The sequence below is a fragment of the Anolis carolinensis genome, unplaced genomic scaffold (assembly GCF_035594765.1).
Source record: "Anolis carolinensis isolate JA03-04 unplaced genomic scaffold, rAnoCar3.1.pri scaffold_9, whole genome shotgun sequence".
Taxonomy (NCBI): domain Eukaryota; kingdom Metazoa; phylum Chordata; class Lepidosauria; order Squamata; family Dactyloidae; genus Anolis; species Anolis carolinensis.
Window position 1 is genome coordinate 17,627,050 of NW_026943820.1, and position 18,502 is coordinate 17,645,551.

Here is an 18,502-nt window from a genome sequence, read left to right on the forward strand (position 1 = left end):
CTCTTGTCCTTCGCTGAACATAGCATTTGTTGGATTTTCTTAGTGGGTCTGTAGATAGTTTGTAGGTTGTGTTTCTTTATCAGTTTCCCTATGCAGTCCATGGTTCCCTTGATGCAGATCAGTGATTCCCAAAGTGGGCGCTACTGCCTCCTGGTGGGCGCTGCAGCAATCCAGGGGGGCGGTAATGGCCACAGGTGCATTTGCCATATGCATACCGTGTTTGCCATATGCATACCCGAAAATAAGACAGTGTCTTATATTAATTTTTGCTCCCAAAGATGCACTAGGTCTTATTTTCAGGGGATGTCTTATTTTTCCATTAAGAAGAATTTACATTTATTGCTGAACAAAAAAATTGAACATTTATTATATACTGTACAGTAGTTGTCATCACAAAGCAGCATAACTAAACAAACTGCGAATCCTATCAAGAATTTCTTGTTACTACCATTATTTCCATGTACAACAATCTATGGTACAGTATGTACATTTACCGATCCTGCATGCTCTGGTGTTGTTTGGCGGGCGTGCTTCCAAACAAAACCTTTGCTAGGTCTTACTTTCAGGGGAGGCCTTATATTTAGCAATTCAGCAAAACTTCTACTAGGTCTTATTTTCTGGGGATGTCTTATTTTAGGGGAAACAGGGTATCTATCGTTCTGTTTAATTGCTATTAAAATTAAAAAAAAAATAATTTCCAGGGGACGCTGAGTAATATTTTTTCTGGAAAGGGGGCAGTAGGCCAAATAAGTTTGGGAACCACTAATGTAGATTAATACAGTGTTCCCTCACTACGCGATTCACTTTTTGCGGATTCACTGTTTCGCGGTTTTTAATAAACTCTAAAAGACTATTATAAATAATAAAAAATTATAATTTACAGCCTAAGGAAAGGAGGAAGGAGAAGCCAAAGGGAGAGAAAAGGCGCCCAAGTGGCAACGGGAGGAGAAGGCAATTTATCAACACACGATTAGTTAATAAAGACTTAAAATAGTGTATAACTACTAAAATAATGTATAAATATTAAAATAAATATAGTGTCCCTACTTCACGGATTTTCACTTATTGCGGGTGGTCCTGGAACCTAACCCCAGCGATAAGTGAGGGAACACTGTAACACTTTTCCTCTGGGTGGATCTTTGTCTTTACTCTCGTGGCTTGTTCTTGGTCTTGCAGATCTTCTGATGTCTGTCGTGGAGTCTCCATTGGCCTGTAGAGCCCAGGCAGGATGCAGCCAGGCTTTGAAGCTGCATGGTCATTCAATGCTTATCAAGGTGGCCAATTGCAACATTCATACTTCCTTCAAAAAGACAAGAGTTCTTTCTCCCATCCTGAGATATATAAACCCCACTTGCCTAGCTTCCAACAGACCTCACAACCTCTGAGGATGCCTGCCATAGATGTGGGCGAAACGTCAGGAGAGAATGCTTCTGGAACAAGGCCATACAACCCGGAAAACTCACAGCAGCCCAGTGATTCCGGCCATGAAAGCCTTCGATTGTTAGGAATTGTGGGAGTTGAAGTCCAAAACACATGGAAGGCCGAAGTTTGCCCATGCCTGGTATATCTGTCCCAAGTTTGGTCCACGGCGTGGCTCCAACTCCCTTCATCCTTGGCCAGCCTCACTTGCTCGGCTCCAAACAGCACGAGACGGCCGTGTATTGGAGTCGCCATGGCAACAGGTGGGAGGGGGAAGGGGCTCCGGGAGAGAAAGCGGGAGGAGACTTTCACTCTCTGGTCACCTGATCCGGCCCCGCGGGCCACGTGATCCCGTGCCCATCGTCGCCATTTTGAAGCGGTGCCTCTGAAGAGAGGGAGGGGAAGGTGGAGGCGCGAATGCCACAGGGTCCCTCCTTCCGGGAAGGTAAGTGATGGAAGGCAGAGAGAGACTGAGAGAGAGGACCCGAAGCCTCTTCTTGAACGGCTCGTGAGCCCTATCCCAAGATAGAACCTTATTGCTGGGAAAGACCCCCAAAGAGAGCCATCCAATCCAACCATCAGGAAGAAACCAGTAAACCCTCCTGACAGATGGCCATCCAGTCCAACCCCATTCTGCCAGGCAGTAAGACACAAGCAAAGCCCTCCCGACAGATAGCCATCCAACCCCTGCTTTATAATAATAATAATAATAATAATAATATAACCATAGAATCATAGACCTGGAAGGGACCCCAAGGGCCATCCAGTCCAACCCCATTCTGCCAGGTAGGAAGACACCAGCAAAGCCCTCCCGAAAGATGACCATACAGTCAGCACTTAATAATAATAATAATACTGTAATAATAATAATAATAATAATAATAGAACCATAGAATCATTGACCTGTAAGGGACCCCAAGGGCTATCCAGTCCAATTGTATTCTGCTAGGCAGGAAAACACAAACAAAGCCTTCCCAACAGATGACCATCCAGTCCCTGCTTAATTATTATCATTATCATAGAATCATAGGCCAAGCGCCATCCAGTCCAACCTCATTCTGCCAGGCAGAACGATGACCACCCAATCAGTGCCTAATAATAATAATATAACCATGGAATCATAGACCTGGAAGGGACCCCAAGACCCATCCAGTCCAACACCATTCTGCCGGGTAGGAAGACACCAGTAAAGCCCTCCCGACAGATGGCCACCCAGCCCCTGCTTAATAATAATAATAATAATAATAAACCATAGTATCATAGACCTGGCAGGGAACCAGAGAATCATAGAGCCAGAAGGGAACCCAACGCCCATTCAGTCCAGACAGGAAGGGAACCCAACGCCTATTCTACCAGACAGGAAGACAACGGCAAAGCTTTCTTGACAGATGGCCATCTACGCTACCTTTAAAACCCTCCAGAGATGGAAATTCTACTACATTCCCAGGCAGCATGTTTCCTTTTCAAACAATTCTAACCTGAAATAAGTTCTTCCTAGTGTTTTTATGTGGAATCTCCCCCCCCCCCCCCCCCCGCTCTGTACAATTTGAATTCATGCCTCCTTTGTGTCTCCAGAGCAGAAGGAAAGCAGCTTGCTCCTTCCTCCTTGTCAATTGGATCTTTCAAATATTTAAAGTTGGTTCTCAGGTTCTGCTTCTCTGTGCCTTCTTTTCTCCCAGCTGAACATATTAGGAATAAAGCAGAAGGAAAAAGGAGGTTTCATTATAGATGCAGTTTGTCAGCACTTTACCATGGCTCAATGCTATGGAAACAGCACCCATTCTATAGTGTGGATGCATCCTATCTTTCCTTGTTCCCTCACTTATATATTTACAGACTTGATATATATTATCTATCATATCTACTGTTTTTAAAACTGTAATGTATTCAAAGGCCCAATTATTAGGAATACTTAATCAAATATTTGATCAAGTATTTAAGTGTAATTCATGTAGGTTGGGGGCCCTTCCACACAGCTCTATATCCCAGCACATCAAGGCAGAAAATCCCACATTATCTGAGTGTGGACTCAGATAACCCAGTTCAAAGCAGATATCGTGAGATTTCCTGCCTTTATATTCTGGGATATAGGGCTGTGTGGAAGGGCCCTGGGAGAGCTCTTTCGTTGCAGGACATTTACTAATTAAACCACCAAGTGATGTATAAATGCAATACAAAGTTGAACCAGGTGTGCTTAAATTGTGCTGCTGTTTCAGAGTTACAGGTACACACACTGAGGGGTCAGTTTTAGCCAATTAAACCCTCAGGTTTTTCTTCTGAATGCTTGATGCTACATGTAGTCACATAAGTGTTTATACATACATATTTATTTTAAAATTTTCAGATATTATGGAAGCGAGCAAAAATATTACAGCACTCATCTCAAATATCGGCGAACAAGAAGCAGTACTGATCTCTGAAGCAGCCTTAAGCCCAAGCTCAGAAAGTGGCGAAGATCAGAAGTGTAACCCTGATCCACTCATTCAGGTCATTCAAAAGCTAAGCAAGATTGTTGAGAGTGAAAAAACTCAGAAATGCCTTTTGGTAGGAAAAAAACGCTTGCATCCCGACACTTCACTGCTGTCACTTGAACCACAGAACCTCCTAGAGATTCCTCCCAAAACCATTGAACTGCCTGCTTTGGGCACCATTAATATAGAGGATTATTATGTAACAGACAGTCCTCCACTAAGCAAAAGGAAAGTGATTTGTTACCAGTGCAGCCTCTGTAAATCTTTGTCTCCCACTCTTCCCTTATTAAAAGAACACATCAAACAACATGGCCAGCAGAACGAAGTAATACTTATGTGTTCCATGTGCAGTTTTGCCACTAGAAGTCTTGAAGAGTTTGAGGCTCACGTCAAGCATCACCCGGAGAATGGTGACAAAACCCATACACTGTCAAAGGAACAACAGTGTTTAGGTCTTTCAAGCACTACTTTGCAGGGACCGGTAGAAAGTCTTGTCAAAGTAGGAACTGATGCGGTGGCACAGCTTCAGCCTCACGTTACTGCGAAGGAGCGGCGAAAATGGTATACTTATGAACAATACGGCATGTACCGCTGCTTGATTTGTAGTTACACTTGTGGCCAGCAAAGAATGTTGAAAACGCATGCTTGGAAACATGCAGGTGAAGTGGATTGCTCTTATCCCATATTTGAGGAAGAAAATGAACAAGCTTCGTTGCCAGATCCCACTGCTTTAGGCGTTCCTCACAGCATGGATACGGTTGTCCTTTCGTTGGAAAATAACGAACTGGGTCTCTGTGACGACCAGGCTGTTCAGCTCCACATTTGCAGTCCTGAGCAAATGACTTACAAACCTTTGCCATCAGAAGAACCTATGAAAGAAGAGGCAGTCCTAAGTCAATCAACTGCACTTTCACCCACAGGAAAACTGTTGGAGGAAACCATATCTGACGCAGATTTCGAACAAGATAGTGTGGCAAGTGACAGCTTACTTTCCTCAGCCCAGAAAATCATTAACTGCAGTCCAAATAAAAAGGGCCACGTTAATGTCATAGTGGAACGTTTGCCAAGTGCCGAGGAACCTGTCTTGCAGAAGCCTTATTCGATGGAGGCTGAAATGGAGGCTGAAAAAAAAGTAATTTCTGAGCATATCAGCATTTCTCGAGATGGACCAGGGGACATTTATCACATGGATAAAAACTCTGTTGAACTTGAAGAGGTTATAATTGGATGGAGCAGCACAGAAAAGAGAGAGGGGGACATAAATCCTGCCAGAGCCAAAGAAGCAGATGAAAATGCCCCTCCTGCAAGGAGAAGAACAAATTCAGAGTCCTTGAGGCTGCATTCGCTTGCTGCTGAAGCCCTTGTGACGATGCCAATCCGAGCTGCAGAGCTTGCTCGATCCAGCCTCCGGGCCGTTGCCGAAGTAAATGCCTTTGGTTCAGAGTCTGGGCAAAGGCAAACTGAAGTGCATTCTAAACTGGCAACATCTCTTGAAACTGACGAACTGACTAACCTAAACCAAACTGAGTGTACTATCATGGAAATTCAGAAGGACAAACCAGAGTTAACCGAAGGTCCCATGAAAATGGGCATCAGCATGTCACTGCTCACTGTCATTGAAAAACTGAAAGAAAGGACCGACCAGAATGCCTCTGACGATGACATTCTGAAGGAGTTGCAAGACAACGTTCAGTGCCAACCGGCCAATGATGCCAGTGTCCTGGGGAGCAGCTTGGTGGAATATCTCCCCAATGATGACCGTCCTTTCCGGTGCCGCTTGTGTCACTACAGCAGTGGCAACAAGGGGTACATTAAGCAGCACCTGCGGGTTCACCGCCAGAGGCAGCCCTACCAGTGTCCCATCTGTGAGCACATCGCTGACAACAGCAAGGATTTGGAAAGCCATATGATCAACCACTGCAAAACACGGATGTACCAGTGCAAACAGTGTGAGGAATCCTTTCATTACAAGGTAAATAATGTTCATTGCTTGGCATTTTCTGACAGCATGGTCAGAATGAAAATCCTTATGGCAGGATACTAAGGGCCCTTCCAGACATGCCCTATATCCCAGGATCAGATCCCAGGTTTTCTGTTTATCCCAGATTATCTGGCAGTGGGGACTCGATTATATAATCAAGTTTAAAGTAGAAATTCTGGGATCAGATCCTGGGATATAGGGCTTGTCTGGAAGGTCCTACGTGAACAAGATGTGTGAAAGCCTTTCTTACTTGCATTCAAAATAAAAACAGGAGTGTAGCAAAGATTTCACTGGCTCTTAGAAAACAGAAAACCAAGTAGGAAATGACATTTCTAACCCAGGAACAAAAATTGTATTACAGTAGAGTCTCCCTTATCCAACATAAACGGGCCGGCAGAACATTGGATAATAAGGAGGGATTAAGGAAAAGCCTATTAAACATCAAATTAGGTTATGATTTTACAAATTAAGCACCAAAACATCATGTTTAACAACAAATTTGACAGAAAAAGTAGTTCAATACGCAGTAATGCTACGTAATAATTATTGTATTTATGAATTTAGTACCAAAATATCACAATGACTCTGACTACTAAAAGGCAGACTGCATTGGATAATCCAGAATGTTGGATAAGTGAGACTCTACTGTACATAGTGATATGTACTAATTGTCTCCCTAGTAGATTGTTATACACTGTGATGCAGGGTGAGTCCTTTCTGCAGGTCTTGAGGGTAGAAACTTACAACTCTTTAATGTTTTATTATATCACATAATTGTTAACATTACTGTTACATTTCTTTGATTCTCTAAAGTTTACACAGTTGCAAGGAAAGCAAATGTGGCCCAGACATGGAAGCAAGTTTGCTTATCCCCACTTAATTTGAAAATTGGCTTTCTTTCTCCATTTCCATCTAGATGCTTAATGCCCTGCATAACTCGAACTTTCTTTACAATTTTAATTATAACTTCCTGTCATTTTCATAAGTATAAAAGACAGTGGACAGGAAAGCAGGTGTTGAATATCAGGAATAGACAGTGTAATATTTACACAGTTTTAAAAATTGTGTGACTTTTTGTGTTCCAGAGTCAGCTGCGAAACCATGAAAGAGACCAACACAGCCTTCAAGAGATGTACTCAGCAGCTTCAACTGATAGTCTAATAACTTGCAGTGAAGTGGATGAAAGAGTTGGTACTGTATTCCGTTTTGATTTGCTTGTTCCTAATACCTAAGCAAGAATGTAACCATTGCTAGCAATATACACAGCTGGAAATGCTCCTGTTTAAAAGTAACTTATTTCAGTTAATTGTTACATCGGGGAGGTGCAAAAGTAATCAGTTATGTTACTCATTATTCTTTGTTCAGAAATATGATATTTTGTTATTCATTGCTGCTATCCTGGTTTCCCAGACTATGGAATGTTTTTTCATGGCAAGTCTCTGTTTACCAACAACCAAAGACTTTACTTGTTACATCAAATATATAATTGATGGTGGCCACTGTGTTACTTTTAGTGTGTTACATGCACAATTTGGCAACATTGTTGTATAGATATTCTATACACAGCTGAGACAGCATGGCAGATAAGCTTTTAAATGTTACAATTATTCCCTGGAAAATAACAAGAGGGGAAGACTTTAATAATATTATTCACTTGGAAAGTGTCTGGTTTTTTAATAGGTGGAGATCATCTGGTTCTTGAGGGAAGCCCTATGTAGGCCGTGGGGGCACCATTGACCCCCCATTTTTGGTCAAACCTTTTCTTTTGAAAATCCCCGCAACCGCACTTAAAACAGTTGAAATATTGTTGGAAGGGGTACCCCCACCCCAGGAGAACAAGGAAATTGTGTTAGTAAAGACACTAAAGAGACTCCGGTGATGTTACTATTTGGCCAAAATAACAGCTGTGATGTTCTGCCATACATAACCTCTGATGAGGACCTCCAAATTCCTCAATGTGCCCTGGTTCAAATAGAGCAGAAGCAGGATTTCATACTTTCTCTGGTAAAAGATGAAAGATTTATACGACCTGAAGAGAAACCTATGAACTATTTCAGGAGTTTTGGGATGGTGATTGGAGTCTATTTGTCACTGTATCTTTGTTTTTTATTGTTGATATGGCCAGTGGACGAATCAATAAATAGATCTATCTTATACTTTCTTTGCTACTGTCTACAGCTCCTTAGATAAACTAGTTGGTTCTAGTTGTCTTTAGAAGATTCTGGAATCAAGAGATGACATTATTCACATTATTCAATGTGATGCTTCCCTTCTTTCCTCCACCCTCAACACCCTCAATACACAAGCCTTGCGTTGATTCTTAATGTGCTTCTTTTCCATTTCAAAATCTCGAGTTGGAAGTATGACTTGGCTGAAAATGTTCTCCTTTTTAAAAGCATTCATTAAATGAGAATTTAAGCTTTGTAAAGTATTGTGGAAACTCATTTCAGTCAAATGATGGCACAGTTGCAGGAGGAAGGAGGCCCTCTTGACAGACAGATGTCACCTCTATAAAAACAGCCCGAATGCGATAAGTTTATGGCATAGCATCTGTTTATGTGCAAGAACATTCATTTTGTGTTTACGAAATCATCAGCGCTTCCCTTTATCATGGCTGCACTATGGCGTTGAAGGGATCTTGTAGCATATGATTGGATTGTAAATGCCTGATAATGTAGGCTTGTTGCAATAATGTACATTATAGAAACACCTGCTTTTGTTGCTAGATTGAAACTGGTCACTTCATCATACACTATTACATATCTTCATGGCTTCCCCCTTCCTTCATACATATATACCAGGGATCAGCTCAGTTTCCAGAATCTGAATAAAAGAGTTCTGACTATTGCAAAATGAAAAGTCTAAGCTAGTGACATAATTATGGGTAAAATATGATGGAAACTAGGGGTTGTGTTTGGATGTTTATCACCAGGCAGTATGCTTTTATTTGCCTGTGGGCACTATTTCCTTCCTTGCCATATAATCCAATTAAGGAAAGTCTTAATTGGGTTGCTTTTTGTTTTCCAGGCTATATGGCCATGTTCCAGAAGCATTCTCTCCTGACGTTTCACCCACACCTATGGCAGGCATCCTCAGAGATTGTGAAGTATGCCTTTCATACCTCACAACCTCTGAGGATGTCTTCCCTAGATGTGGGTGAAACATCAGGAGAGAATGCTTCTGGAATATGGCCATACAGCCCGGAAAGCTCACAGCAACCCAGTGATTCCAGCCTTGAAAGCCTTCAACAACACAAAATCTTAACTGTTTGCAGAACTAGTCCAAAACAACTTGAGTGTTCTAAGCTTCAGCCTTAAAGATATAATGGTATAGCAGATTCCTCAGTGTTAGTTTTGGAAGGTTACAACCTAACAAGGGTAAACTAGAACATTCTTCACTACAATATTTCTGGATTAAACCCACTTCATAAATTTGTTTTGCATATTCTGTATAATTCTAGTCACCACCTGTCCAAAAGGGTATAGTATAGTCAGCCCAAATAATGAAGAAACTTAAGTAATGCCCTGATAAGAAAAAAAAAGCCTTTGTAACTTTAAAAAAATGAAATAAGATGAAATGTGATAGAGATACATATCATTCTCCATGGTGAAGAGAAAGTGGGTAAGAAGTCCTTTTAGTCTTCTCTCATAATAATCGTACCCATAGTTATCTAAGATAGATAACCATTCTCCACTATTCAGGATAGATAAAATGAAATGTTTTTCTTTACCTGGAATTTGCTGTGATGAGTGCCTATGGGCATTTTAAAAGGATTTGAAAGGTACTAGACAACTTCATAAACAACTAGGTCATGAATAGGTGATACTTCTGACAGATATATTTTACTTCCAGTCTTAGAGACATTATTCCTTTGAATATCACTTTTGGGGGAACATGAGTAGAAAAGATGTTCTTGCCCCTTTTCTGCCTGCAGAGTTCACATAGGTCTCTGTTGTTGCTTCCGAAGGTATAATTCTCCTCTGTATTAAAAAGGAGGGCAATGAAGATGACTTCATGGGCTGCCAAATTGGCCTTAGGGCTTCATGACATCCCTGAAGTGCTTGTCACTTTGTGGAGAGAAAAAGCGGGGTACGAATAAACATAAACATAATAATAATAATAATAATAATAATAATAATAATAATAATAATAATAATAATAACGACAACAACAGTAATGGTGATGGCTGGTCTAATCCATTGTCTTTTTGTGCTCTTGTCACGCAGGGGATAGGATTTCTGTCCAGAAACTGTATCGGTGCGATATCTGTGATTACACAAGCACAACATACGTTGGTGTACGGAATCATAGACGGATTCACAACTCTGATAAGCCATACAGGTAGGTATCTCACTATTTTCTTTTCCTAGAACTTAAGAAACCTTTTCTTCTGGTTACCCATTCTAAATATAGAATATGGTAGGCAACTTGAAACAACCTATTTCCGAAACGGTGTGTCACTTTTCACTGACAGCATATTTAGCATCCACCAACATTTCGCTCAATCTTGTAAAAGCATCTGCTTGTCTTCCACAATGTTCTTTCTAAATAGGCAAAAGGGATAGCAACAGAGGGGAAGTTATCAAAACAAGCTATACGTTTGATAGAGTCTCTCTTCTCTTCTTTTCTTTTTAAATTAAGCCAAACAGTCTAGAAAGTCTAATTTCACTGATGGATTTGAAACAATGAGGTAGTGAAGCCTTGATCTTTAGACATTGATGAACTATTATTCCCATCATACCTGTTTGGTGAGTGTGATAGAAATAGGAGTTCAACATCATCCAAAGGGCACAGGCTTATGCCATATGGATGGGACTATACATCTTTGTTTAACCAGAGCTTGGGAAACCTATGGCTATTGGCATTTTATATAGCAGCCAGTTTTAATAACTGTTGACAATGGCACTGGTAGGATTTCAGAATGAGCTGCAGGTCACCCAAATTGCTTACGTTCTTTCCATGTTTCTGTCACACCCTTTAGTTCTCTTAGAGTTGTTTTTGCAACTTGCTAAGTTCATCAACAATCACCACTTCTTTCTTCCCTTCAGATGTCGAGTGTGCGACTTTGCAACAACTAATATGAATAGCCTGAAATGCCATATGAGGCGCCATCCACAGGAGCACCAGGCCGTTCAGCTGATGGAGCAATTCAAGTAGGTAACTTGGGAGCCTGCAAAGGAAGCAGCAATTTGTTACACATAAAGAGTTGTGGGTTGAGAAAGATTCTTGGGTTGTCTTTGTAGATCTGCTCATCTATTACTTCCTTAAGGAACTATATACATCTTCTCATTAGTTTTACATTTTCCAGGTAAGGGAGCATCTTTTTTCTTTGTACAGTGCTGCCTTGACACATTAAGGCTAGATCTACTACCCTAGATCCCAGGATCTGATCTCAGATTATCTGGCAGTGTGGACCCATATAATCCAGTTCAAAGCAGATAATCTGGGATCAAATCCTGGGATCCAGCCTAAAATGTATAGACATCATGCAATCTTAGACTTTTCAAATGGGACAAGCTGATTCATTCTTACATTGTTTTTAAAGACATTTCTGGTATCAGGATCCCTATTAAATCACTTTCTCTTATGCTCTTTATTTAAGACTATTCCTTTTGGATCCTAGGCTCTCCTGTAATTCTGGTTAGTAGTAATCCAGCAAAAGGCATTTTATGATGAATAGAATATGCTTTTATTTAGTGTAATACTGAATGTTATATTTACTATGGCACTAAATCCAACTCTTTCAAGCACATAGGCACTTGTTACAGTTTTCATTTGTCTTTAACATAAAACTTAGGGAACTGTTTTAATTATACTATGTAACACAGTTTTGTTCCTGGGTTATAAATATCATTTCCTAACTGGCTCTATCATGAAAACATGGAAAAAGTTTATTAAACTGCAAAAAACTTTGTTTTGGCAAAAGGGGCATTCTGCAGCACATTTTGCTCTAGCTTTTCAATGAATATCTCATAGAGTCTCAACCAATTCAACCTACAAAAATTCAACCCACAAAAATGAAAGTAAGGACTGCACAATTAAACAAGAAATACCACTTTCAAACCAGGAACAGATTTTTTTTTAAAAAAATTGTTACATAGTGTATAACATTCTTCCCCTCTCCCCCCCCCCTCTCTCTCTAGCTCTTTGGAATCTCTATGTACCATCAGCACTTTAATTCTATCTGATTCTTTCCATGCCATTATTACAGCACCTCTCACTGTAACTTTCTCAGCTATTTGCCATCCATATTAAAAATATATAACTACCATAACTAAAATCCAAAGGCATTGTGGTACTAGTCAGTATGCAAAGGGATCTTGTAGCACTTTAAAGATTACCCAGTGACTGGAAAGGTGAAAAAACATTAAGTATTAAAAATTGGAAGGATAAATTGAGGGACTAGGCACAGATGGCCAAGATTTCTAGCAATCTGAAACAGGAAAGTCATGAAGTTTTTGAAAGAAATTGGAAGCTGGCTTTAGCATATCTGATGGGGGAATCCAAGAAATAAAAACAAGGTGAATTTATTGATCCAGAAGCACAGAGGGTTAAACAAAACTATGCATAAACTCTACGTTGTTCAGTGTCAGGAGTCAAGGTGGTGGGGTGCATTGGGGGTGGGTTGAGGGGTAATTGTATTGTAGGTAGCGGGTTGTCTGTGTATGTGTATATGTTTGCAATGTGTGTTGTGGGTGTTTTACAGTTTTAAAATAAAATTCCATTAAACTTTTTTAAAAGATTACCCGAGAAAACATTAGCTTTCATACACAAAGACTGCTAGTAAACAAAATCCCTTTGCATGCATAACTAAAAGTTGTGTAAATTTAGTTGAGACTAGCTGTGCCCGGCCACACGTTGCTGTGGCGAAGTATGGTGGTATGGGAAATAAAGTATTGAGGAATTGGTGGTAGTTAAGGTAAAGGGTAAAGGTTTTGCCTTACATTAAGTCCATTATAAATGGGTTATATAGCTGTGGGGAAGGGCCTTGAGTCTACACTGCCATATAATACAGTTAAAATCTGATAATCTGTATTTTATAGGCAGTGTGGAAGAGGCCTAAGTGAGGCCTAACTGTGCCTGTCCCCTGGGCTGAGTGGGTTGCTAGGAGACCAAGTGGGCGGAGCTTAGCCTTCTAACTGGCAGCAATTGGATAAAAACAATTATTCCTCTCCCTCTAATTAGGACTTTATTTTTCTTTTCTTTTTGTTGTATGAACGTAGAGGCACGGATGAGGGGTTGTGCTGCCAAGTTTAGTGTTTCTGGGATGTGTAGTTTTGTTGTTTTGTCCTAGGCCGAAATTTCATTACCCTTTTATATATATAGATTACTGTGGTTACTAATTGGTGAGCAAAATGCAGACCAGCACCTGTAGTACACAAGTAGTCTTATCATCAAGAAAATTCAAGATGCTTTCTTAACCCACAACTTTTTGTAAGTTTATTGCTGTATTGAGCTTTATGCTTGCAATGTGTTGTGTATTAAGGAAGAAAATATTGTATCTGATTTGTTCTGACAATTTGAACAAATTTTTTTACAACTAAATTGTTAGAAACAGTGAGAAACCTCCCAGGCCACACTTGTTTGTGCATTTAGGCAAATAGCAACCCTTCAGGTTCTTTGATAGAGGTCTTTTCAAATAATGATGTTTTTCTCAGTTTTGATGAATTTGGGCAAGCAATAATGCAGAATAATAATGCTGTTTCTAGCCTTTAAATGGTGGCTGTTCTTCCAATTTAGAAAATAAACTAGACACTGACAATGAAAGAATGTATTAATATATTCTATATGCAGAAATTAAATCAGGTAAAAACAGGTATTGTTAAAAATATACAAAAAGTTATAAGAAGCAAAATATATGATTGCTAATGTTTAATAGCTATATCTTATCAATTAGAATTAAAATAACCTGAGTGCCAGTTCTATAAATTAGATGTCTCACAAGTGCATTCCTCTCCCTGCCTACGTGAAATCTTTTTTGTTTTAATTCTAATAGCTAATATATAATGCTTGAAATTTCTTTGGGATTAAACTATGTATTTGTCTTTATGTTCCACATTTGACAGAATTATCTGTTAGATAAATATGTCCAATGTTTGTGGTCTTTAACAAATAATGTGCAAAAATTAGGTATTGGTTAAAGCAGGTCAGGATAGAAATGGAAACTGTGTAGAATTTCTTTGATTTAACTACATTTTGGAGATGGCTTACTTATTTGATCCTATTTTCCTTCTCTTTCCTCTCCTTTGTTGTTCCAGGTGTTCTCTGTGCGGATATGTGTGTAGTCATCCTCCTTCATTGAAATCCCACATGTGGAAACACGCAAGTGACCAAAATTATAACTATGAACAAGTGAACAAAGCTATTAACGATGCGATTTCACAAAACGGCAGGTATGTGTGTGTTTTGGAGTCTTTTGAAGTTGTAATACGGGGGCCACTGCAAACAACAACGATGCATGAATAACTTAATAATCGCCACTACCATCACATTGACTTTGAATTTATGGCAACCCTATGAATGAAAGACCTTCAAGTCACACTGTTCTTGAACATTGGTATAACATGTAATGCATAAGTTAACAATTCTTTTAACGGCACCTTATCCTTTTATACAAACTTCTTCTTAATGGCATTTTATTAATTTTTGTTATTGAAAACAACTCCCTCTCCCCACCTCCCATCACCCAGTCCACATATTTTCTCTATATTGTTATCCTTAACCATGCGCTTTCTGTGCTTTCTAGGTCTACACACTGACCTTATCTAGTCTTGAATGTTAATTGGAGAATTGTCAGCTACACCGTAACAATAAACCAGTTTCTGTATTTCTTAGGTTTCCAGCTCAGCTTCCTGGGAAGATGATAATTGAAAGCTCTGACGAAAGCTCAGTTCCTGTGACAGGGAACTCGGAGGGCTTGACATTGCCAGAAAAGACTGCTGTCAAATCTATGAATTCTGATGAAAAGCAAAACTCTGCTTCTTCTACAACAAATACCTCGTCCAGTTCAGAAAAAAACACTAACTTGGGCACAGAATACTGCGTCCTCCTCTTCTGCTGTTGCATCTGTGGATTTGAATCCACCAACAAAGAACATTTGTTGGATCATATGAAGGAGCATGAAGGCGAAATCATAAACATCATTCTAAACAAGGATCACACTGCGGCTCAAAGCATCAGCTAGGTGGAATTGAATTGTCAACTTTTCCTTTAAAGAAGAAACATCCTGTCGATCATTTCCTGAAGTGCTTGCTACAGAGAAGACCTGTAACAAAAAACAGTAATGTCCCCAAATTCGCAAGTCTTTGTGTCAACAGGAAAGCTGATTATTTCATAAGCTCTTGACACAACTGAACAGTAAATACTCCGTTGATGGTAATGGGCCACTGAGACTGTTATCCCTGCTGACAGAGACATTTTCAATGCCTGTTACTAATCCAAAATATAGTATTATAATAGGAAATTCACACTAAGGTGTTAACTTAAAGGGGTTTAATCTCCATGCCTTGAAACTTATCTTAAGGGTGTCGAATTCATTTCAGATACATATTTTTAATCTCAATGTGAACAACTATAAATTCACGAAGCAGAAGATTCCCAGAGAGTGAAAGAGAAGATCAAGCAACATTTTGAGCCCAATTGCTTCTTTTGCAGGAGAGAACAATTCCTGTCTGATACAAACAGCATGAAACAAGTAGGCATGTCACAAATTACTTGGCTGGCTCGATATGAGTTGGGTGGTGTGTTTTTTTTTTTCCAGTATGAGTATAATAGGATGTTCAGAGTGTATATCTAAATATGTCTTGTTCAACCCAAACTTTGAAATACGTATGTAAGCAAGCATTTAAGTGGTATTTAATTTCAGTATCTAGAGGTGCCATAACATACATGGAGGAGCAGGAAATGTAGAAGAAGAGGTTATTGCTAAACTTTCAAGCAGACTGTCTAACAAAAATTAAAGAAGTTTCCTTCTCTTCATATAACATTTCAAAACCCGCTCAAGATGGGATAATCTGAGAGCAGATAAAAATATAGCAAGTTGGAATTTGTTTTTCACCCATTTCCACCATTGAAGAGTTCTGGCCCAGTCTACTGAATATTGCTAGAAATTATTCTTGGTCTGACATGGTTCTAAATTGATCGCTAAAAATATTGGATTAATATACTTGCTTCCAACTGTGTTTTTTTCTCCTTTCGCTGTGATTCTGCCCACAGTTTTTCTGTTTGACTTCCATCAATTTCAGTGTGTAGCTAAATAGCTAGCTTTAAATACTTCAGCTTCTGGTGTTACTTCAAGAAATTACTTAATTTGGATACATAAAGTCCCTTTTCTATAGTTGTTCACTGCTTCACAGGAAACTGTGTCAACATTGAATTGATTTCCTAAGAGCTGTAGAACATATTTCTTCTGTATTTATTTATCTATGTGTTTCTAATTATATTTTAGCACAAATAAGCTAGAAGCGCACAGTTTGCATGGTGCTACTTGAATTTGGCTCCCCAAACTGTGAAGTTGGATAAATGGAAATAAAATTGTATATAATGTTTGAGTTTTAAATACTTAATACAGAAATTGTTCAAGGAGGCATTCCGTAAGACTACCTATTAACTAGGATGTCTCCAGTTTGGATTATTATTTAATCTATTTCTCTCTAAATTCTATGCAACAGTGTGGTTAAAAGGTGTTACCATATAGCCTAGAATTTACAAAAATATTTCAAATATATGAAAAATAAGATTTAGAAATGCAGAGGTTTTTATATTTGAAAAAGAACAAACAGGAAAAAAAATGAGAGGAGATGCTTAATACGAAGGATGCTATATTTTACAGCAGTTGTTTTGAATTTAAGCTTGATCAGAATGGGCATCCATTAACAAAAAATATCAGTGCATTGGGTTGTTACATTCTATATTCTTTTTTATATTAGTATGATGTCGCCATACTTGCATACTTCTGTTGTGCTGAGAAATAGAAAACGAGAAGTTGTCCCTGTGTTCAGGTTCCTTGAAGCACTGCTCCATCAAAAGGGTTGAAAGAAAATCCAAAATAGTTTCTCATTTAAGACCTTGAGATTGAACTACTAACGTTCCACTGCTGCTTTTATAGCTTCTGTTTAGAACATGTTATGGGAGAAATAATAAAAGTGCATTTTATGCATGGATTTTTTTCATTAACTTTTACTATTAAATAGTAAAATAGAATACTTTAAAAAAATTTACAGCCACAATACAAAACATGAGATTACCTTTATTTGCACAGAGAACGGGTAATCTTCATACTGACATTTTGTATTATTATTTTAGCGTCCGTAACGTTGCTATACATTCATGCGTCCTGATACATGTCTTTATCCCATTGAAGTATTCAGCCCGAAATAAAAGTCTTGATCATGTTTACAGTTTTGGAAAGTTGGAGTGTGAACCATTTGTGAAGAGGGATTCTTCCTTCTTTTTCTTTGAAAAGAGCACTTTGGGGACATGGGGCACACCTTCATGTTTAGGAAGAAATGCATGGACACATACTGCTAACAATGGTGTGTTTTGGCTTATTTAATTTCTGTAGGATTAGTTTTGATTCTCTGAGTTATAATTTCTTCCATTGCTCTTAGTTCTTACATGTTTCATTATGGATAAAGTTTCCATTCATTCTCTGTCTGTATTTGAGGTTAGATTTCATTGAGAATGACTGAAACAGATGTGATATAGATGGTAACCTTATAGTACAGTGTTCATTCATTGGGAAAATGTGAGTGTGTGCTGCACTTGTTAGAGATAAACTTGAAGTTTAGGATGAGTGGAATAATGCTTGCTTGCTTTTGCCTTATCCTGCTTTCAGATCCACTGGTTTTCTGCTAATTACGAGCCCTAATTGTCAAGGGATATAATAAATAATCCAGTCCAAACAATGTGCTTTTACTAAGAACTGTTCCCTTGCAAACAGGGCTGGACTTTTATAGAGTCCAAACAAACATTGCATCCCAATCTATTGATAGCTTCTGACGGTTTGGAGGCATAAACTGCTTTAAGTTATCTTCTTCCAGGAGGTTCAACCACCAAGCCTTGACTCAACCAATTCGTTGATTATAAATGACCTACATGGAAATGTGTTGTTAAAATCTATGGGATTTGCTTCCAATGTATTATTATTGCGACCGCTTCGCCAACGGAATCTGTTTCTTCTTGCAACGGTGCCCGTCATTCTCAGTCCGAAAGGCAGTGTGGGATTCAGCCAGTAAACTGCAATGTAAAGCACTTATTTAATCATTTAAAATGTACAGTTGGTGCTTAAGGTAACGTTAAGATATATTTAATAGACTTTTGCATTTGATATTCAAGGGCATGGGTACATATATTTTTTTAAGAAAAGGAATTGTAATACCGCGGCACTGCTTTTTTAATAGCCAAAGTAAAAAACTTTTAGAAAACTGACATGTAAAAAAAATATTGCAGATATCGCCTCTTGCGTTATCTTCTTCATGGGATGGCTTCTTTTATAAAGATCTTTTTCCACACATTAAGATGCATGCCTTACATTCTCTCTAGGATTGTTGTGTTTGGAAACTACAGAAGCAAACTTTGTAGGTCTCCTTTGACTACCTTCTGAAATACTGTACATGGTTAGAATAATTTA

General features: G+C 38.9%; 1 protein-coding gene across 1 annotated transcript; it reads left to right on the plus strand.

Annotated features, from left to right (window-relative positions):
* The first annotated feature begins 1,706 nt into the window (after nucleotides 1-1,706).
* Nucleotides 1,707-16,992, plus strand: znf507 (zinc finger protein 507). The gene is made up of 7 exons (XM_062961660.1): nucleotides 1,707-1,864; nucleotides 3,764-5,862; nucleotides 6,957-7,062; nucleotides 10,098-10,212; nucleotides 10,920-11,024; nucleotides 14,130-14,264; nucleotides 14,707-16,992. The coding sequence occupies exons 1-7, from the start codon at nucleotides 1,837-1,839 to the stop codon at nucleotides 15,053-15,055; spliced, it is 2,937 nt and encodes a 978-aa protein (XP_062817730.1). The 5' UTR covers nucleotides 1,707-1,836; the 3' UTR covers nucleotides 15,056-16,992.
* Nucleotides 16,993-18,502: the final 1,510 nt, after the last annotated feature.

Bases quoted from the DNA above. Each gene is read 5' to 3' on its own strand.
- znf507 (XM_062961660.1), top strand. From the start codon at position 1,837: ATGCCACAGGGTCCCTCCTTCCGGGAAG. The intron at 7,063-10,097 runs GTACTGTATTCC...CTTGTCACGCAG, and splicing joins TGAAGTGGATGAAAGAGTTG to GGGATAGGATTTCTGTCCAG. The intron at 14,265-14,706 runs GTATGTGTGTGT...TGTATTTCTTAG, and splicing joins GCGATTTCACAAAACGGCAG to GTTTCCAGCTCAGCTTCCTG.